The 20,450-nt window shown below is 58.3% G+C and overlaps 2 protein-coding genes across 6 annotated transcripts in view; one reads left to right on the plus strand and one right to left on the minus strand.

Moving 5' to 3' along the window:
• LOC308650893 (general transcription factor II-I repeat domain-containing protein 2B-like) overlaps nucleotides 1-3,674 on the plus strand; it is a 32,720-nt gene extending 29,046 nt beyond the window's left edge. For 2 of the 4 annotated variants that reach the window (XM_081297388.1, XM_081297387.1), the window contains one exon: nucleotides 1,528-3,672. In XM_081297388.1, the coding sequence (XP_081153514.1) occupies nucleotides 1,528-3,131 (1,604 nt within the window). In that variant the 3' untranslated portion in view covers nucleotides 3,132-3,672. Of the gene's footprint in view, nucleotides 1-1,527 lie in introns of all 4 variants that reach the window. The other 2 variants (XM_081297389.1, XM_081297390.1) reach the window with 2 other exon arrangements.
• Nucleotides 3,675-4,171: 497 nt separating this feature from the next.
• NCF1 (neutrophil cytosolic factor 1) lies at nucleotides 4,172-18,044 on the minus strand. 2 transcript variants are annotated; one of them, XM_081298087.1, is made up of 11 exons: nucleotides 17,929-18,044; nucleotides 13,403-13,483; nucleotides 12,940-13,015; nucleotides 12,658-12,823; nucleotides 11,644-11,699; nucleotides 10,284-10,397; nucleotides 9,862-9,969; nucleotides 8,765-8,882; nucleotides 7,562-7,669; nucleotides 7,034-7,179; nucleotides 4,172-6,789 (listed from the first exon to the last, which is right to left on the minus strand). In XM_081298087.1, exons 1-11 carry the CDS (start codon nucleotides 17,998-18,000, stop codon nucleotides 6,668-6,670), a joined length of 1,167 nt encoding a protein of 388 aa, XP_081154213.1. In that variant the 5' UTR covers nucleotides 18,001-18,044; the 3' UTR covers nucleotides 4,172-6,667. The 2 variants fall into 2 exon arrangements, with proteins under 2 accessions (XP_081154213.1, XP_081154212.1); XM_081298086.1 differs by having other exon boundaries at nucleotides 4,173-6,789; nucleotides 10,275-10,397.
• Nucleotides 18,045-20,450: the final 2,406 nt, after the last annotated feature.

Here is a 20,450-nt window from a genome sequence, read left to right on the forward strand (position 1 = left end):
GGCTTCAGACCCCAGCACCACCCCAAAATCCACTTGTATTAAGGGAATTCCTTCATCCCTCACGTTGACAGCTGAGCTGCTGCTGCTCTCCCACGGGAGCATTCAGAGGCCAGGCTCCACCACTTTGGGTGCATCTCCACACCCAACATCAGAACGTCCCCCCATCCCCCAGCACATGCGTCCCTCCCACTTTCAGTCATTTCCCCTCTCCGTCCCCAGCCCCAAGCCACCAACACTTGATTTCTGTCCTGTAACTTGCTGGGCTTCTGTCAGTGAACCCTTCCCTTGTGCCCTCTGGAAGCACCTTGCTGACCTGCCCAGGGCCAGGCTCCTAGATCTCAACACCGACACAGGGAACAGGTGTACATGCATGAGCCCTGCAGGTCTGGGGCCGTCTGGTAATCGGCCTTCTGCACTCACTGCTCCTTACTTCAAAGTTCTCTTGGGGTTCAAATGAGAAAGCATATGTTGAAATGCAAACGAGAAGGCACAGTGGCACGTGCCCCTAATCCCAGCTACTTGGGAGGCTGTAGCAGGAGGATCATAAGATCAAGGTCAGCCTTAGCAATTTAGCAAAACCTTGTATTTAAAAAAAAAAAATGGGCCACTTGTCGCGGGGCACACCTGTGATCCCAGCAATTTGGGAGGGTGAGCAGGAGGATTGCAAATTTGAGATCAGCCTTAGCAACTTAGCAAGATCCCTTCGCAACTTAGCAGGACCCTGTCTCAAAATAAAAAGAACTGGGACGCAGCTCAATGGTAAATCATCCCTGGTTCAATCTCCAGCACTACAAAAAGGTTAAAATGTAGACATAACACTCCAGTTCATCCTGTTTGAAGCAGATGTAGCAAACACAGCTATGCTCTGAACAAAGATTTTGTGTGTGGTACCGGGGAGTGAACCCAGGGTCTCACACGTGCTAAGCCTGCCCTCTACCACAGCTCCGCCCCAGCTCCCGTTTTTTGGCCCATATGCCTTTTTATGTTTTGTTTTGTATTTACTCATGGGCAGCCTGCCTTTATTTCATTTGTTTATTTTCACGCGGTGCTGAGGATCCAGCCCAGTGTCTCACATGCCAGGCGAGCCCTCCCCAGCCCAGCCCCTGACCCTGACCCTGCCCCAGCCCCTGCCCAGGCCCAGTCTCACCCCAGCCCCTGCCCGCTGCAGCCCTGCCCCAGCCCCTGCCCCAGTCCCAGCCCCTGCCCCTGCCCCAGCCCCAGCCACATCTACCTTTTAAAATGGAAGTTATAGGTCATGGTACAGCGCGGGTGGAACCGTATTTCATCCTTAACGCCACACACAAAGAAAGTCTCGCAAAAATCCTTCCCCAGGTTTTCTTGAGACGTGACCCTCTGGCCACAGCAGGCGATGTCCACTGGGCAACAGTGTGCACGTCCCCTCTGCAGGGGCCATTCCTGCCCCAGCCCCTGTGTCCCTCGGTTCACCATCGTGCTTTGATCCCCGTGGTACCACGAAATCAAAGGGTGACCTAGTTTTCTTCCCCCCACCCCCTGTCTCCCGGGAAGTGGGAAAGCGGAAGATCGACCAGGAGGGCCGTGTGTTCCAGGAGAAGTGGGAGCGCGCCTACTTCTTTGTGGAGGAGCAGAGCATCCCCACGTGCCTTATCTGTAAGCAGAGCATGTCGGTGTCCAAGGAGTACAACCTGCGGCGACACTACCAGACCAACCACAGCAAGCACTACGACCAGTACACGGAGCACATGCGTGACCAAAAGCTCCGCGAGCTCAAGAGGGGGCTGCGAAGATACCTCCTGGGCTCCCCCGAGGCCGGCGCCGCTGAGCAGAAGCAGGTGCTGCCCAGCGCAGGGCGCCTCGACAGTGCCACCGAGCAGCCTGCCGAGGACATGGCCGGCAGCTTGTGGGAGAAGCTGCGTGAGAAGCTGCGCTCGTTCGTGGCCTACTCCCTGGCCATCGACGAGATCACGGACATCAACAACACCACCCAGCTGGCCATCTTCATCCGCGGCGTGGACGCGGGCTTCGACGTGTCCGAGGAGCTCCTGGATACGGTGCCCATGACGGGCACCAAGTCCGCCAATGAGGTCTTCTCGCGCGTGGAGAAGAGTCTCAAGAAGTTCAACATCGACTGGTCGAAACTAGTGAGCGTGGCCTCCACAGGCACCCCCGCCATGGTTGATGCCAACAGCGGCCTCGTCACCAAACTGAAATCCAAGGTGGCCACGCTGTGCAAGGGCTCGGATCTGAAATCAATCCGCTGCATCATCCACCCGGAGTCCGTCTGTGCCCAGAAGCTAAAAATGGACCACGTCATGGACGTGGTGGTGGACTCGGTGAACTGGGTCTGCTCCCGGGGGCTGAACCACGGCGAGTTCACCACGCTGCTCTACGAGCTGGACAGCCAGTACGGCAGCCTCCTCTACCACACCGGCATTAAGTGGCTCAGCCGCGGGCTGGTGCTCAAGAGGTTCTTTGAGTCTCTGGAGGAAATCGACTCCTTTATGTCCTCCCGAGGGAAGCCGGTGCCCCAGCTGAGCTCCAAAGACTGGATCCGGGACCTGGCCTTCCTGGTGGACGTGACCATGCACCTGAACACCCTGAACGTCTCCCTCCAGGGCCATTCGCAAGTCGTCACGCAGATGTACGATCTACTGCGCGCCTTCCTGGCCAAGCTGTGCCTCTGGGAGACGCACCTGGCCAGGAACAACCTGGCCCACTTCCCCACGCTGAAGTCGGTGGCCAGACACCAAGGCGACGGCCTCAACTACGTCCCCAGGATCACAGAGCTGAAGGCGGAATTCCAGAAACGACTGTCCGACTTCGAGCGCTATGAGAGCGAGCTGAGGCTCTTCAGCGCCCCGTTCTCCACCGGGATTGAGAGCGTGCGTGAGGAGCTGCAGCTGGAGGTGATCGACCTGCAGTGCAACTCGGCGCTGAAGGCCAAGTACGACGAGGTGGGCGTCCCCGAGTTCTACAGGCACCTCTGGAGCAGCTACCCCAGGTACCGCAGCCACTGCGCCAGGGTCCTCTCCATGTTTGGCAGCACCTATGTCTGTGAGCAGCTCTTCTCCATCATGAAGCTGAGCAAGACCAAGCACTGCTCCCAGCTGAAGGGCTCGCAGTGGGACCCCGTGCTCCACGTGGCTTCTTGACGAAGGGACAGCTGCTGGCCAGGCCCCACGGCAGGAAGCTTAGGATGTCCCTGGCCCTGGACTGGAAGACAAGGATGTGAACTATTAAGCATTTTGATTATTCCAGGTTTTTTTCTTTTCCACTTTGAAATGGAAGTGTAATTTGCAGCATCATACCTGTTTGTACGGCATTTTATGCTTCCCTGTAGTTGAGTAAAAGTCAACCAAGTTTTACTGAATTTCTGCTCAGTGACTCCACTGGCCTGGCCTGCTTCACCCATGAGCCTGACCTGCCCTTCCCCCCAGGCACTGTGGTGGGCATCTTCAAGCCTCAGAGAGTCAACAGGTAGAGGAATGGGTGACCTGCTGAGGCTACTTGCACACCCGCTGGTCATCCTGCCTGTTTGCATGGTGTCCCACGAGGCCTGACACATTCCCAGGCATCAGGAGGACGGCTGGTGACCTAATTACAGAGTATAGCCCTCCTGTGCAGGCTGCCTCTGTGAAGCAAGAAAGGTCAGGCTTAAAATGGAAACTGTCCAAACCAGTAACACCTATAGCCAAGGCAAAATAAGCTGAGCTTTGGAGGTTTTTTTAAAAAAAAAAAGAGAGAGAAAAGAAAAAAAGGACTTTATTTTGAATAATTTCAGATTTATGGAAAAGTTTCAAAAATAAAAATAGCATGAAGAACACTCTTGCACCCACATTAGCGGCAGCCCACAGTGAGCCTCTCAGCCCAGGGTCCCCCCCCACTCATCTAAAATCGGTGCCTGTCAGCAGGAGGAGTGACTGTGCCTGCACAAACACGCATTTTTAACTAAGCCATTTGAGAAAAGGTTACATACATCATTTATCCCTAAATACTTCAGGGAACATTTTCTAAAAATAACAGTGTCCACTTATATAACCATAATTGGGAGACCGAGGTCAGTAGGCTGAACATTGGGGTAGCATTTTATCCAGCTCTCCACGATCCTCCGGGTCCATCTGTTAACCGGGTGACCACCTTTCCTTTACAGCACTTTCCTCCTGGCATTGACCTTCGAAGTCAGGTAGGTAGGTAGGTAGGTAGGCGTGCATCTGTGTCCAGAGTCTATTAATCACTGGAATTATCGACCCCAAACTCAGAACTCTCCTGATCCGGAGGAAGGCACTTGAGTAAGGGGGGGCCCCCAGCCTGATGGCCGCCTGGGGAAGCTGTGCAGATCCGGCTTTGACAGAGACAAGGCGGGAGCTGGAAGGAGAGACCACGCCCCACACTGCACCTGCTCGCAATGGAACCCAGTGCCTGTCCTCAGGGGAAAATGGTCCCACCCGGCTCTTCCTCTTCCACAACTGACACAGGGTGTGGCTGGGTGTGCAGGCCCAGAGGCTGACTTCCTGGGGAAGGAATGCAGGAAGGACTGGTCCCTACTGGGGGCCAGTGGGAGGCCCAGCTCCTGTGCAGCTGAGCAGATGTTAACACTGGATCATGGGTGGGGGCCCGAGGCAGGGAAAGATCAACCAACCCTCATTTTATAGACAGGCAAGAGGCAAAGAGTGGTTGAACGGCTTGCCAAGGTCACACAGCCCTGAGGGAGTCATCAGGATTCAAGTCTAAGTCCCAGTGAGGCCGGAGTCTATGTTCTTCATTTCCACGCAGCCACTGAGCCAGACATGGAGACCCAGCGAGTGTCTGTCCTGCAGCCTCTGAGCTCCTCCTCTGTCTTCTGTGTGGCTCCCTGGTGGTGAGCCCATCAGAGGACAGAGCGGGAATGGCAGGCTCAGCTTAAGTGTCTTGTGTTAACCCAGTCAAGGGGCTACCCAAGCCCCAGATTCCCTCTTTACCCTGGAGTGAGTTGGGATGAGCCTGGTTTGGGATACAGTGGCTGTTGACCAGCAGTGTCTGTCACGCATGTGACTAAACCAAGACATAGGAAGCAACCGAAGGAGAGTGGTTTTCAGTAGCTATGGTGATGGGTGTCTCCAGATGGGAGCTTTGGAGTGACGGGGTCAGGGAGATGGAGAGGGGGCCCAGCCTAGGACCTGGGGCCTGGATTTGATAGTCTGTCAGTTCCCAGGATGACCTGTGTGGCCTGTTTCAAAGCCCTGCCCTCCCATCCGGGGATGGGCAGAGAAAAGAGCTAGTCACACCTCCAACACAGGCCCTAGGACTAGGGGTCTTCAGAGGGCCATGAGGGCCAGGCCACCTCCCCCAGCTATGTGTACCTCCCCCAGCTTCCCTAGCCCAGTGCCCACCACAAGGCCTGACTCGCCTGCATTTCCTAGCTTCAGTTCCCTCATCTATAAAATACCCACCTGCCAGGTTGTTCTCAGAACTAGAGATGCTAAAATGAGCCCAGCACTGCATTCAGCTTTGAGGAAATCGTTGGCTGACAGACAGTGCAGGCCCGACTGGAGCGGGCCCTTATAGGATGCAGGTGCGGGCTTGCGGGTGACCCCCTGACCACCCCACACACACAGAACGCTACTGCTGACATGTTACTTGGAGGGGGCCAGAAGTGTGGAAGAGATGAGGTCAATGTTTGATCAGGATTTCAACTTAGGGGGTCTAATATGAAACTTAAAAAGGATGAAAATAAGTAAGATATATTTAATAAAAAGATAAGAGCCACTGAACAAGCAGGGGTTGGGGCTGCTGTTGGATCTCCCACAGTGCGTGTGATAGTGATTGAAGCCAGACTTTTCCAGCAAATAAGGTCTGCAAAATTCCTAACCAGGTAGGGGCTCCGGTGGCTTTCCCAAGGCCTCTGTCAATCCTTTGATGGTCAAATGTTTCTAGAAAGATTTGTCCTTCGTGCAGGCTCATCTCCAAGGGGACCAGCTTTGCCCCTCCTCAAGTAGCCACTGCCCATGTAGGAGGAGCAGCTCTCCACACACCCCATGGCCTCTGGACAAGAGAATCTTCTGCAAGATTTGCAACTCCACTCGGCTCCACGGTGGCTCTGCATTTGGGGAAGGACTCACCAGGAGAGACCTGGAGGCCGTGGGCCAGCAGCAGTGCTTGGGGAAGTGGTGAGGCCGTGTTCATTAATGAATTTAGCCTTCTGTTACACCCTCTTAACTGGGACCGGTCTCAGGGAATCATCGGAGGAGCCTCCATTCCTAAATCTCCTTTTTTTTTGTCCCGGGTCTGCATAGGCACACTTCACCCTGGACTGCAACCCTTATCCTGTCTCGAAGCGGGGCTGCATCCACCCACCTTCAGGACTGTTCTGCGTGTAACTAGAGTCAGAGCGGGAGGTTTCTGTACAGACAAAAGATCAGCGAGGGACTCGGGGTTCCTCTTGCATTTGGCCTTCTGCAGACCTGTTCTTGGCCAAGGCCAAGGCAATGGGCCCTTGGCTCTTGAAACTTCCACCCAGCAGAACTCACTGCCTCCTCTCCTCATCCTATAAACACCCTTGGGGCGGAGCCTATCTCTTCGGAGCCTCGGTCCACTCTAAGCAACATTCATGTAGGATGGCGGATAGCCACGTGGGGAGGGGGCCGGGGCTGCCCCGGCAGATACCAGGCTATGTACACACAGAGACAGGGTACGGGATGGCTGCCCCGCCTCAGACGGCGGACGCCAGCTTCCTCTTGGTGCTCTCGCTGCAGCGGTGCAGGATGAGGTCGGCGCTGGGTCGCGGGGGCACAGCGGGCTGCGGCTTCGCACGCTGACTCTCCGGATTCTCCCCTGCAGGAGGACCTCAGGCGGGTCAGAGGCCCCGCCCTGCCTCCCAGCCCTTGGCTCCGCCCTCCCTCCGCTCCCGCCTTCTCGCCCCCACACTCCATTTGGTCCCGCCCCCTGGGTCGCCCCGCCTATCGCGCCTCGGGCCACGCCCCTAGCCCGTGGTCCCGCCTCGTCCTGTAGAGCTCGCTCCGCCCTCTAGCCCCGCCCCGTCTAGCCCCGCCCATGGCCCGCGCCGCCCCAAACTCACCCCGAGGGCTCCCTGCACTCTGCGGCCCTGGTTGCGCCAAGCGGCGACGCTGCTGCAGGAAACGGACGCTGTTGCGGCGATAGGAGTCCTGGCTGAGGCGCTTCCGCGACCGCTGGTGGATACTGTGCGCGTTGCGGATGGTCGACCTGGCCCAGCAGGAGGGGACGTCGTCAGAACGCTGGCCCCGCCGCGCCCGTGTCCCTGCGGCCAGGGACACCTAGTGGGCACCTCCCCGCCTCGGGGTCCAAAGATTCTCCCCGCCCCGGGGTCCAAAGACTGGCTGGAGGTCCCGCACGGCCGGGACATGCACCTGCCTGGGTCTTGAACACTTAGCCCTGACCCGCTGCAGAGCCCAGGCCACCTCCCACGCACCTTGCTGGCCTTCCCCTTCCCCGGGAAGCCCTCCGGGGCTTCCCCATGTTCACCGACCACCCCTAAGGCCAGTGAACATCAGCGACGTCGCCTCTATCTCAAGTTCCCGCGGCCCTCCCCGTGCCTGCCCCGCCCAGCCCCACGATCCTCGCACACCTGCGGGGCGGCGCCCCTCGGCCCTTGATCTGGCGCTGGGCCTGGGCCGGGTCCTGTCCCGACTTCTGCAGGTACATGGACGGGAAGTAGCCAGTGACATCCTCCTTCCTGCAACAGAGGCAGCCCTTGAGGCCGGGGCAGAGGTGGGGGGCTCCGGGAAGGCAGTTTAGGAGGCTGCGGGCAACCCAGGGCCCCAGCCCGTTTCCCCACCCGCGCTGCGCAGCCCCCTTCAGCTCTTCTTCCGACGGGGAAGGGGAACGACGTTAAGGGAGGGTGCTGGTCCCCCAAGGGTCTGGCGCTCGCTATAGGACATCTGCAGAACTGTATGGTCAGCGTTTCCTTTTGTGGTGATGACCTTTTGTGTCACATTCTTCTCTGCCTTCTTCCAAACAGCTTTTAGGTTTTACCCTGGGTGAAACCCTGTGATCCGTTCAAAATGAACGTGATCGTGTGAGGCGGGGTCTCGGCTTTCCTGCTTCTCCCCATAGGTCTATCCAGCTGTTCCTGCAGGTTCCTGGTAGGGCTTCCTCTCCACCCCCAATACTGGATTTGGGAGTGAAAGCAAAACTCTGCACAGCACAGAAGACCCAGGTGAAGCCTAACCCTTCTTGCTGGGGAGAGATTCACAGGAAGACTCCTGGGGTGCGAGCTGGGGTGTTAACTGGAGAAATGCTGCCTCAAAACGAGCCCCTAGCCCAGGGCCAGGCTCGGATGTGTGTTGTGACCACAGCCTTGAGCCCAGGTGGCCCAGGGCTCTGAAAACACAGGCTCTGGGAGGCCCCCTGGCTCCAGAGAGTCTGTTTTCCTCAGAACCAGAAAAAATACTGTTGACATTCCTTAGGAGAAGCCTGGAGAGGAATCCAGTGAAAGTCTTCAAAGCAAGAGGAATGACTTGGTCATCTGTGCCTTTGTCACACGTGACACAAACAGCTGTGCTGCTAGAGGAAGAAAAACTGGTGGACCAGCCAGGAAAAGACCCTAAGTCACAAAGGGACGTGTACCCCTTTGGACCAGTACAGTGAACCCCACAGGACAGGCAGGATGAGCTCATCCCCCAGCCCTGGCTACTGTGATGAAAACAGCCCAGAGATGGGTGGTGGCTCACCCAGAGTCACTCAGCCAAGCCAGCTCAGAGACCACACAGGTTATGCCCAGGCCAGAGCTGACTCAGGTAGGCACTGCAGTGGGGAGGTGCTCTCCTACCTGACCACCCACCAGCCGTCCAGGAGCTTATGAATGACCTCGATGGTTTCCCCCTGGGACAGAGACATCTCGTCCTCCTCTACGGCAGTGTAGGCTTTGATGGTGATGTAGGGCTCACCTGGTGGGTGACAGGGCCACAGGACATGATGTGAGGTCCGCCCAGCATGAGGATCACCATCCCTGGCCTCACTCCTACACCCTGCTCCTTCTTGGTCTCCCTCTGCAGGTGCCTCCTGCCACCCACTGCTGGGGTCCACTCAGGCCTTCAGCCCTCTGCCCACTATGCCCAGTGAATTGCCTCCCACCCACCACCACCCGCACCAGAGATGAGGAGTCTCATAGCTACCAAGGCCTGGCCAGGCACCCAGATGTGAAAAGTGGGTAGGGGAGCACCCATGCCCGTGGCACTCAGAACCACACAGCGCTGGCCCAGTGTTGGCACCTGCGGCCGGCAGGCCTTTGCTAGGCGTTGGTGGTTTTTTTTGGCGGGGGGTACCAGGGATTGAACCCAGGGGCACTCGACCACTGAGCCCCATCCCCAGTCCTATTTTGTATTGTATTTAGAGACAGGGTCTCACTGAGTTGCTGAGGCTGGCTTTGAACTCACGATCCTCCTGCCTCAGCCTCCGGAGCCACTGGGATTACAGACCTGCGCCACTGCATCCGGCCCTTTTCTAGTTTTTAAGGAGGAGCCATAAATCACCCCCACCCACCATCAGGTGGTGAGCTTCCTGGGCTTTAAAACATGACCGAACATCCTGGCTCCTCCAAGCCCCCTGCTGGCCCCATCAGCCCTGGGCTGCCCGGTTCCACTTCTGGGCAGCGGTGGCACCACCTGCAGGCAGCTCTCCTCCCCAAGCCCCAGGTCTTCCTGCTGGGCCAGCCCCAGGCGGCCACACTGTGACCCTGGCTGACCTCCTCCCAGGTCCCCTGTCTCGGCCAAGGACACCATGATCCATGAGGCCCCGAGCCAGAGGATGGGCCTCCGCCTCTGCCCACCTGGCAATCGGGCCCAAACCCAAAGCAGTCACCCTGGCCTCTGCACATCCCGGGCCCTCCCGCCCCTTCCTCCAGCAGTCCCGTGGCCTGGCTGTCACCTGCATAGTTGGGCTCTGGGTCCTCTGCCTCATCGGGACTGTCCAGGGGCTCCAGGAAGGATGCTGGCACCCAGCCACGCTTGGCCTTCATTTGGCAGAACCACCAGCCTGTGCCAGGGACATGGGGAGGTAAGAGGTGGGGACGCAGCCTGCCTCGGCCATCAGGGTGAGGACACAGACCCACAGACACCCAGTGCACAGATCCCGCAGTGTCACCTCCATGCCCACAGGCTCCGCGTGACAGCGCCGAGCCCCCTTCAAATGAGCTGTGGCCTCCCTATACGGCCCCTGTGGCCCCCCGTGGAACATGTGCGTGGACATGGCAGGGGCCAGGCCCAGGGGCCCCAGGCTGCCTGGCCTTGGTGGGGTGGTGGCTGCAGGGCCTGAGGCCTGCAGCAGGGTGGGGAGCTGACCGCTCTCGCTCTTCTCCACGACCTCCACGATGTCCCCTGTGGCCACGGCCATCTCCGAGGCCGAGTTCTTCCCGTGGTCGGCGATGGCCCGGTACGTCTGCAGGATGATGGGGCTCGTGATATCTGGGGCAGGGGAGGGTGGGGTGAGGAGCAGGGAAGGTGTCCTCCGCACAAGTCACCAGGGCCGCACCGTCCGCCCCCCACCCCGCAATGCCAGGCTACCAGGTGGGTGGAGGTGGGCAGAGAGCCTGGCAGCCCTGCATCACCCAGGGACCCGCCTTCCCGACACCGGCCCATCCCCCGGGCCCTTCTCAGCTGCTGGAGGTGGCCCCCAGTGGCCTTCTCCAGCATGAACCAGGATCCGCTGGGGTCCCCCGGGACCTTGCAGGTCAGGTGCCTCTGCAGGGACTTCAGTCCCCACATCAGCCAGCCCCAGACGCTGCCCCCGCTGCTGCTTGCTAGGAGCTCAGCCCTCCCCCAAATTCTAACTCTGGGCCTCAGAACGCGACATGTGTGGACATGGGGCCAAACTAAAATGAGGCCACAGGGTGGACCTGCCGCAGTCCACCCGCGTCCTTGCAAGGAAAGATGCCCGGATGTGTAGGGAGCCCAGGGAAGGCCGGAGGGGGCCCAGAAGGCCAGAGCCCCCTGGAGACCAGCCTGCCGACCCCTAGACCCTGGGCCTCCAGCCTCGGAACCGGGAGAAAGTCCACTCCTGCTGTGCACGTCCCTCGGGCCACGGGGCCTCGTGTCACAGCCAACAGGCACCACTGGTCTTCGGGCCTCATGGAGGCCTCGCTCAGCTGAGGATGCTCTAAGGCTGAGCTGCCCGGGCCACGCTCAGGAGCCCAAGTCCCACTGCACGGATGGGTGGCCTGGGTAGGAGTCTGAAGTCACGTCAGACTCAATGGCACAGCCGTTCCCACCTCCTGTCCCTACAGAGGTGGTGACTTGGCTGGTATTCTTTTCTCTTTTTCTTTCTTTCAAGACGGGATCTCATCACATTGCCTAGGCTGCCCTTGAACCCCCGAGGTCACGTGCGCCCCCACTCGACAATCCAGACTAGAAACGGTGACACCCTTGTGTTACCCCTGAAGGCCATTTTGGCTCCCAACACCTGTTCATTCACTCAGTCACACCTGTCCCCCAGGCTGCTGGGAGCAGGGGCTGTGCGGGGCTCTGCAGCCACGGGGTGGAGATATACTACCACCTGCACAGTGTCCCCCGGAGACCCAACTCTTCCATGGGACAACATGAGCCCGCACAGCTGCTCTCCCCAGCTGCTGTCTCCCCTGCCGGCCCCAAGCTCTGGGTCCCTGACCACGTGGGCAGTACCCAGGTACCCCTGCTCCTGACCCCGCCCTCTCACCTGCCGCGTTACTCTTGCCATCTTTGGGCATCAGGTATGTCTCTGGCTTCTTCACCCTAAGAAGAGAACAGTCTGGGTCAGACCCTGGGCCTCCCACTGGGGAAGGGAAGGCTCTGGGCAGACCTGCAGGAGGACTTCCCAGGAGCTAAGAAATGAGGGGAATTGTCAATGCAGGGAACAGTAGAGGCTAGATCCTGGAGGGAGGCCTTGGGGAACCACCAGGGCTTCTGCTGGGTCAGCCCAAGGGAGGGGCGTGCAAAGGGCTGGTAGCCCCCCGCAGCCCCAGGGAGGCAGAGGCCCTCCTCTCCTGGCTGGGTGACCTCACACACTGGTGGCTGCAGGTGGCCTTCCCCTGGGGCCTCAAGAGCCTCCTCCTTCCTACCACCTCCTCCCGCCATGGAGCTGCCCTCCCTTGGACCAAGCCGCAAGTTCAAGGTCAACAAGTGCAGTCTGGGGCAGTGCCATCAGGCTCTGCCTCCCTTTAGGGACAGACCTGTCCTCCAGGCCCGTCCCTGAGTTTGGTGATCAGAGAGAGACTGGTAGAGGCCCCTCGCCCCAGCTGCTTGGAACTCACTCAGCCTCCCAGGTGGCTCCATGCAGGGCCTGGGTACAGGAGCCCAAGACCCGCTCAGTACCCTGTGTCCCTGAAGGACACTGGAGATATGCTGTCACTGTACCTGGCATGACACCCATCCCTCCATCCTCACCCCCCATCACGGATGCATTCAGAGGGTGGAGGGGCCACTCCTGGTCCACAGGCAGAAGGCCGAAGGGTCAGGACGAGACCTAGGACTTTGGGCTTCCCTCAGCACCAGGAGCTCAGAGGAGTCCCAGGCCAGATGACACCACCTGGGTTGGCACCTGCCTCCTCCTTTCCAGCTGTGTGACTGGGACAGGTCACTTGCCCTCTCTGAGCTTGGAGCTTCTGATCTGTAAAATGGGGCAGACCCCACTGCCCTCCAGGCCCACTCCCGCCTTCCCGTTCCTGCCTGGTGGGCGGAGGCGGCCACTTACTGGCTGTCCGAGGGGAGCTTGAGGTCATCCGGGCGCACCTTGAAGAAGTCCAGGAGGTGTGGGCAGCGGGAGATCTTGGCGGGCAGCCCCATGAGCGCGTTGCAGTACTCAGTGAGCGTGCCCTGGCGGCTCTCCGCCGCCCGCTGGCCGTCAAACCACCTGGGAGCTGGCCGAGGGGCGAGAGACCAAGGGCGTGAGCACACCCACAAGGTCAAGTCCAAGGGGAGTGCAGGCAGGGGCCGTGGAGGGGGGCAGGGGCCAGGCGGTGGCCAACGCCCTCACCTGGGAGGTGGGGGATGATCCTGCTCTCGGGGTTGATCTCTCCGGCCTCGATGGGGAACATTTCTTTTAACAATTTCTAGAAGAAGAAGGGAAGATGCCGAGGACCTGGCCCCCTTGGACCCCTCGGGCCAGGGACGTCCAGGCCTGGATCCCTCCTCCTCGCCTGCCCTCACCCAGGTCACCAGGGAATCCTTTCCCTCCACCCCGGGCTGTGCTGGCCCCGGTCAGGGCACCTGGCCGTGCGGCCTCCACCCCTCCTTCTTCTCTCTCCCACCCACCCGCCTGTGCTGTGAGTGGTCCCCGCAGTGGGGACACGCGGTGGCTAACATTTCTTGAAAGTTAAATACGGCACCCTAAACTGTGGGTCAGGGACCTGGGTTCCCTTGTTCCCCAGGACGGCGGGCAGGACCCTCCCGAGGACAGAGCCGGGCGGGCCAGTGTCCCCTGCCCACCCCACACTCACGTGGAACTCGTAGATCTCGGTGAAGCGCCGGTACACCACCTTCTCAGACAGGTCCTGCCACTTCACCAGGAACATGTACACCTGCGGGGGCAATGGGGACAGTCACCTCACTCAGCCTCCCGGATGGGGCTGCCATGAGCCATGGAGGAAGCTAAAGGTTGGGGTGTGGGCACCCTGGGGGGGGGGGCCTGGGCCACAGAAGCACAGCGCTGGGACCGGGAATGTTCCGGAATATTCCTACAAATCTCAGGCAGAAGGCTTGGTCCCCATGCAGCACTGTCCTGGGGTGGAGCAATTGGATCACGAGGGCCCTGATGTCCTCGGTGGACTGACCCAACAGCTGGAGGTTGTCCGCCGTTGGTGGGAACTGCAGGCTGTGGGGAACGGCCGGGAGCGGGTCCCTGGGCCACGCCCCTGGGGACCATGTCCTGTCCCTGGCTCTCTTGGGTTTCTGCCTTGCTTCCCAGCGCCAGGAGCGCAGCGGCTTGGCTCTGCCGCGTCCTTCTGCCACGATGGCCTGCCTCACCCCAGGACGAGGGTCATGGCGTCTGCCAATCGGGGACCGAACCTCCGAAACCAGGAGCCCCAGATAAACCTCTCCTCCCTCTTGGTCACAGTGACAAGAAGCTACTGACCCGTGAGGCAAGACGGGCAGCTCCCATTGGGGTTAGGATGTGGCCTGTCCCCGAGGGCTCAGTCCCCAGTGTGAGGGTGTCAGGAGCTGGTAGGACCCTTAAGAGGTGGAGGCTCGTAGGAGGGCATAGGCACTGGGGTGCTGCCCGGGGAAAGGATGAAGATGGTTCTTGTGGGACCTTTTGATTAGTTCTTGTAAGACTGAGGTAGCTCTCCGGCTTCTTGTCCTGCCATATGACCTCTCTCCTCTCTCTTGTGCTGCAACCACTGTGGTGCCATCCGCCATGACACCCTCCCCAGAGCCTACGCCAAGATGTTTGGACTTTCAGCCTCCTCACCTGAGAGCTCAGCTAATCCCTCTTCTTCCTAACTACCCAGCCTCAGGCATTTTGTTCTAGTAATGACAAATGAACAGATATCGTGTCTCTGACATTAATTCAGATTCCTCGTCGTAGAAATTAGAGAGAAAAGTAGGCCCTCACCCCTAAAGCTGGTGTGGGTGTCACACGAAGTTGGGAACGAAAAGGGGTGTGCCTCAGCCGTGGAAGAACTCAGTAAGATGATGTACAACTGCATTCCTACGAAATGTCCAGACCAGACAGATCCAGAGAGACAGACCGGAGAGGCGTGTGTGGTCGCTGGGGCTGGGCTGGGGGGAGTGGCTGCCAACAGGTGCAGACTCTTCTGGAGGGAGGTGTGGCTGAGAGGTTTCAAGCTGACTTGGGCAATGATTGCACAACTGCGAACACACTTGAAACCGTCGGATTGGGTGCCTGTGAGTTACAGCTCCATAAAACCATTCACAGAACAATTCAGTATAAAAACACAACTCTGCAAAATGTTAGGAGGACATTCTTCAGCGTGCCAAGGAGCAAATCAATGATGCGTGTCACAGTCTGGCGGGGTCTGCAAGTCACTGTGCCAGGCACGAAAGGCCACCGCTGGCTGTCTGATCCCACATCCAGGACGTCCTGCATCAGCAGGGCTGCCGGGAAGGGCAGGAAGTAAGGACAGGGACGGCCGCTGGGGTGGGGAGAGATGGGGAGTGAAGCACCTTCTGGACCCGGATGCAGTTTGGGTCACACAGAGACCAGCCCCCTCCAAACCCAGCAGAGGCACCTTGGAGATTGGTGGATTTCGCTTGATGTAAATTTGGGATCAGAACAGAAAAAACTAGAATACTGAGCTGTGGTTAGTGACTTGCTGAGGGATCCAGGACAAAGCCAACGGTGTTTGCGATGTACTTTGAAATGCACCAAAAATAAAATGAACAGACAGGAATGGGGCGTCACTCAGGTGTGGAACCCTGGTTCAGCCCTCAGGAAGCCCTGGGCTCCATCCTCGGGCACCGAAAAGAAAAAAAGTGTACACAGGATGATAAAACCAGTACAGGAAAGTATTCACTAGTGTGTGTGTGTGTGTGTGTGTGTGTATTTTTTTTTGATACCAGGGATTGAACCTGGGGTGTTCAACCCCTGAGCCCCAGCCCCTGTTGCTATTGATTTTTGAGCCGGGTCTGGCTGTGTTGCCCAGGCTCCCGGCGTGGTCTTGAACTCCTGGACTCCAAAAAGCAATCCTCCTGCCTCAGTCTCCAAGCAGCTGGGACCACAGGTGCACAGCAGTACGACCCTGAACCCAGCTTCAATGGGTGTTTGCACACGAACTTTCATATGTCAACAGCAGGGAGATAGAAGGGACCCAAATGTCTAAAATACGTATGTGGGTAAAAAAAATGTGGTCCAGGCGCATAATGGAAAGTTATTCGACCATGACAAGAAAGGAAATTCTGACCCATGTCACAAAGCAGATGGACCTGGGGGCCGGCATGCAGAGGAGGCAGCCAGGCGCTGGAGGTCAGGACCGCACACTTCCGCTCACTCCAGGTTCCTAACGGTGGCCAAAGGCAGGCAGCAAGCTGTAGGTGGTGGCTGTGGGGCCAGAGGGGGACACCAGGAGGTGCTCTTTACTGTGTGGAGGTTCAACCTAAGATAATGAAAGCCTCTGTAGACGGGTGGTGGCCCCGGGGGAGAGGGAACAAGAGAGTACGCTCAACCCTGGGAGCTGTGCCCTTAAAGATGGTTGAAATGGCAGCTTTCATTTAGTGAGGACCTAAGAAACTCAGCAAGACCTGTCTCTAAATAAAATATAAAAAAGGGGGCTGGGGATGTGGCTCAGCGATTAGGCACCCCTAGGTTCAATCCCCAGTACCAAAAAAAAAAAAAAAAGGCAAAAATTGTGAATACACACACACACACACACACACACACACACACACACACACACACACGATGTCCACAGCGCCCCCATGCCCGGCTTTAAAAAATTTTTTTTTTTTTTGAGAGGTTCTTGCTAAATTGCCAAGGCTGGCCTCGAACTTGTGATCTTCCTGTCTCAGCCTCTGGAGTTGCTGAGACTACAGGCGTGCACCACTCGGCCTGGCTAATTGTTGTATCTTATTACTCATCACTGTTAATCTCTTACTGGACCTAACTTATATGTCAAGCTTTATATCATAGGTATGTATGTATAGGACATGTCAGGTTCTGTTCTGTCCCCAAATTTCAGGTGTCCCCTGGGGGTCCTGGAACCCATCCCAAAGGACTAAAGGAGACTTGAGTAATGAAAGTAGTTGTAACCCACTGGGTGAACCAGGAACCCAGGTGCCCATGTGGACATAATTGAGCAAACAAATGGGGAGGGAGATCTTGACAGTGAAGTGCAGACAGAATGGCGGTTTATGAAATCACTCTCAGGAGCGCTCCCGTCGTTCGGGCAAGGGTCCTTGGGAACAGGACAGTCCCATCATTTCCGACACTCTCTCCAGAGGTTGGCTACCAATGACAAAGGGGAAAACAGAAGCTCGACCACAGATGACCTTGGAAGACAGCCCAGAGCTGGAGCCAAAAGTCCCTTCTGCAAAAGTGGGACCAGCTGAAACTGCAGGCACCTGCCAGGTCGCAGGAGCCTGGAGTGGCCTCCAAGACGTCCCTGCCCAGGCCGTCCAAGCCAATCTCATGGAGGCTTTTGATGAACCCAGACGGACATTCCACAGAGCACCTGGCCTGCCCTCTCCAAAGTGCCAAAGTTGAGAAGGACAAAGACCCGTGAAGAAGGCTCGGGGGATCTGCTCCATTGGCCAAGTGGCCACCTCGATGCACAGGGTTTGGTCCTCACCCCCCAAAAGAATGATCCAGATTAAAGAAGACGGTGATGGCTGATTGGTCACAGACGTCATGCTGAGCCTGAAGACACTAACACCGAGGACACCTGCGTGCAGTCTGTGGCCTGGGGACTGGGGCCTGTCAACACCGATTCCTTGACTTTGGCTGGCGGCCACTGTAGTCATGTAACACGGGGCACCTAGAGTTCATGGCAATGGAATACGGAGCCTTCAGGCCACCCCGAGATAACTCAGATAATCTGGGCTCAGAGGCCGGGGAGGAGGAGGGTGCGGGAGGAAGAGTCGTGTTCGTGTTCTTGGCCCCTGTGCTAAACTGACACAAGTGTCACAATCTACTAAGCAGGGGACCTCCCTGACTCCTCTGGGCTTGGGGACCCAGTGACAGGGTGGCATGTCTGGGCAGGATGGGGACATTTTTGCTCCCCCTGTTGGTGTGGCCCTGAGGAGTTAGACTGTATGTAACTGACACCAGGAGCAGCTGGGACAGCCTGGCTGGGGGCCACCGGGTGCCAGGCCGCGGGGCAGTGGCGGGCGGGAGTGCCTGCAGCCAGGACAGCCCACGTCCACCGCGACCTGGCCGACCATGGCCACCAGCCCAAGACCCTGAGACCCCATCCTCACCAGTCCAGGTGGCCCCTGTGTGGCGAGGTGACATCACCGTCCCCCACGGCCGCCCACCAAGTGGTCACGCGCAGTGCTGCTGGGTACTCACGTAGTGCTGGCTGGGGACGAAGCGCTTCTCGAAGCCCAGGAGGGCAACGTGGCGGATGAAGGTGTCCCCCATGGCTGGCAGCGGTTCAGGCTTGGCCTCCCCAGGAGCCGCCCAGGCTGGGCCTTAAATGTGCTGGAAAGAGGAAGTTGGTGGCGACTGTCCCCACTGGGCGGGGACGGGGAGGGCGCAGGAAGGGCCTCACTGCTTCTTTCAGTTTCTAGGGAATTTTTTGAAGCTCCCACAGGGGGGTAAGGGGACGGGGACAGAGATGGGCAGTCACAGGGCATGGGCCAGGCACTCGCAGCAGGATGGCTCCACCTCCCCGACCTCCCAGGGAGGCCCACAGGTGGCCCTGGCGCCCATGTGGCCCATCCCAGGGCCTGTCTCCTGGGGACACCCACTGCTCCCACCTCAGGGCCCTGGCACTGTGACAACCTGGTTTCATCTTCCCACATCTGTGACCCTATCCTCATTTCCTACACGTTGGCCAATGTCACCTCCACTGAGAGGCCTTCCTTGATAATGTCACACAGAACAGGACGCTTCGCCCCCCACCTTCCTGCTCTACTGTTGTCCCCAGCGCCCATCCTGATGTGTCACCAACTTCACTTCTCTGCTGGCCAGAGCGTGCGTCCTGGAGGGCAGGCCCTGGCCCCTCAGTCAAGGGCTCTGGTCCCACCCCTATGCACAGAGGGCCCTGCAGTACCCGGGCTATGACCCCCTGCTGCTGAGTGACTGAGCCTCTCCTTGGAGTGCATGTGCACACGTCCCCTGAGGAGCATGCGGGACTGTCACAGCCAGGAGATGTATGGCACAGCTCTGAGTGAAGCCCAAGTTCTGATCAGGGAATCTGTCCTTGTGAGCAGTTTCCTGTGTCCCTTCTCTGGGTGTGCCGGGGATCCTGGCACCTGGGTAGGCCACATGGAAGAGCAGCTTCCTGGAGCACGCGGGGGTCGGGAGGCGAAGGCACCCCCTGCAGCACTCAAGGCCTGGCCTGGAAACCACCTAGGCCAGCCTGAGGTGCTGGGAGCCAGGTGACCTCTGGCTCTGGGGCGGGGACAGCAGCAGGGGCTGGACAATGCGCCCTTCCTTGAGAGGGAACCTGGTTCCCTGAGTGAACTCATTGTCTGAACTTCGAGTAAGGAACTTCAAGTAAGGTCACAGCTGTCCTTCTGTAAGAGGTTGAAAACAGGTTCCGTGGCCCACGCCTGTAGTCCCAGGGGCTGGGGAGGCTGAGGGAGGAGGATGTGAGTTCAACGCCAGCCTTAGCAATATCGAGGCCCTAAGCAGCTCTGTGAAACCTGTCTCCGAATAAAAATGCAAAATAGGGCTGGGGACATGGCTCTGTGGTTAGTGCCCCTGAGTTCAATCCCTGGTTACTGCCCCCCCCCCAAAAAAAAAAACAGAGGTTGAAAACAAATGGGAGACTGAGCAGACCCCAGGCTGGTGGCTTTCCTCCTGCCACCTCAGCTCCGCGTCCCCTCTGGTCCCGTCGCAGGTGCCGTGGCCTAGAAGGATCTAGGCACAGGACTGCCGCAAGTGGCCTCTGGCCTCAGCACTTCCTTCCCCTCCCAGGCTTCCTACTCTTGAGTAACTGCCCGGCCAGGCCTTTGGGTCCTGGGGACACCAGGCCTGGCTCAGCTGCCACCCTCCTGCAGCCTCCGGAGACCTGGCCTTGTGCCTATGTGACCCCTGGCACAGGCCAGGTAGTGCCAAGAACATTTGACCTTGTAGTGACCTCTGTGAGCAGGCCTTAGGTCTTTGTCAGGGTGACGTGGGATTCATGTGAACGCACGGATGGAGCACTTTGGTACCAGATTATTATTTTTTTTTTTAAGGAACTGAAGGCCGGGGGTGTAGTCCAGTGGTACAGTGTGCACTGAGGACATGCCGGGCCCTGGCTCGGAGCCCCAGTACAGTGGGTGAACCCCTTCCCTGCCCCACAAAGAGGGATGAACAAATAGGTAAGGAGATGATGAATACAGACTTTTTGTAGGGGAGGAGATAAAATTTTTAAAAACTTTAAAAAATTGTGAAATAGGGCTGGGGTGCGGCTCAGCGGCAGGGCGCTTACCTAGTGTGTGAGGCCCTGGGCTCTGTCCCCTGCACCACATAAAGTCATTTAAAAGATGTGAAATATGTAGAAAACTGCAGTTTAGCTAAGCAGTACGAATTATGACTGCTACAGACATCCAGGGAGCTGTCACCTGGGCAATGAAGCAATACCCGAGTTCCCCAAGTCCCTAGGTCCCCAGCAGGAAGGATTCCGGGTCAGGTGCAGTGTTTTGCACTGTGATAACAGCTTCTCTCCAGGACCCTTAGTGCTGCACTTCACAGATGGGAGAAGCAAGGGGGAGGGGTCACAAGGTGGCCCAGCTGGCAAGCAGAGCTGGGCCTGGAACCCAGGCCGTCCTCCAACCCCACAGCCCCCTCCCCACCAGCCTGCAGGAAGGAGGGAACTTCTCACACCAGGCCAGACGGGAGGGGAGGCAGGGAGGACCTTGGCTTCCCTCAGGCCACTC

The sequence above is a fragment of the Spermophilus citellus genome, assembly GCF_964194105.1.
Source record: "Spermophilus citellus genome assembly, chromosome: 6".
NCBI classification, from domain to species: Eukaryota; Metazoa; Chordata; class Mammalia; order Rodentia; family Sciuridae; genus Spermophilus; species Spermophilus citellus.

Coding starts and splice junctions, on each gene's coding strand:
- NCF1 (XM_081298086.1), bottom strand. CDS start 18,000: ATGGGGGACACCTTCATCCGCCACGTTGCCCTCCTGGGCTTCGAGAAG. Junction 12,824..12,939: donor GATCATCCCCCACCTCCCAG/GTGAGGGCGTTG, acceptor CCCCTCGGCCAG/CTCCCAGGTGGTTTGACGGC. Junction 9,970..10,274: donor CGTGGAGAAGAGCGAGAGCG/GTCAGCTCCCCA, acceptor TCCCTGGCACAG/GCTGGTGGTTCTGCCAAATG.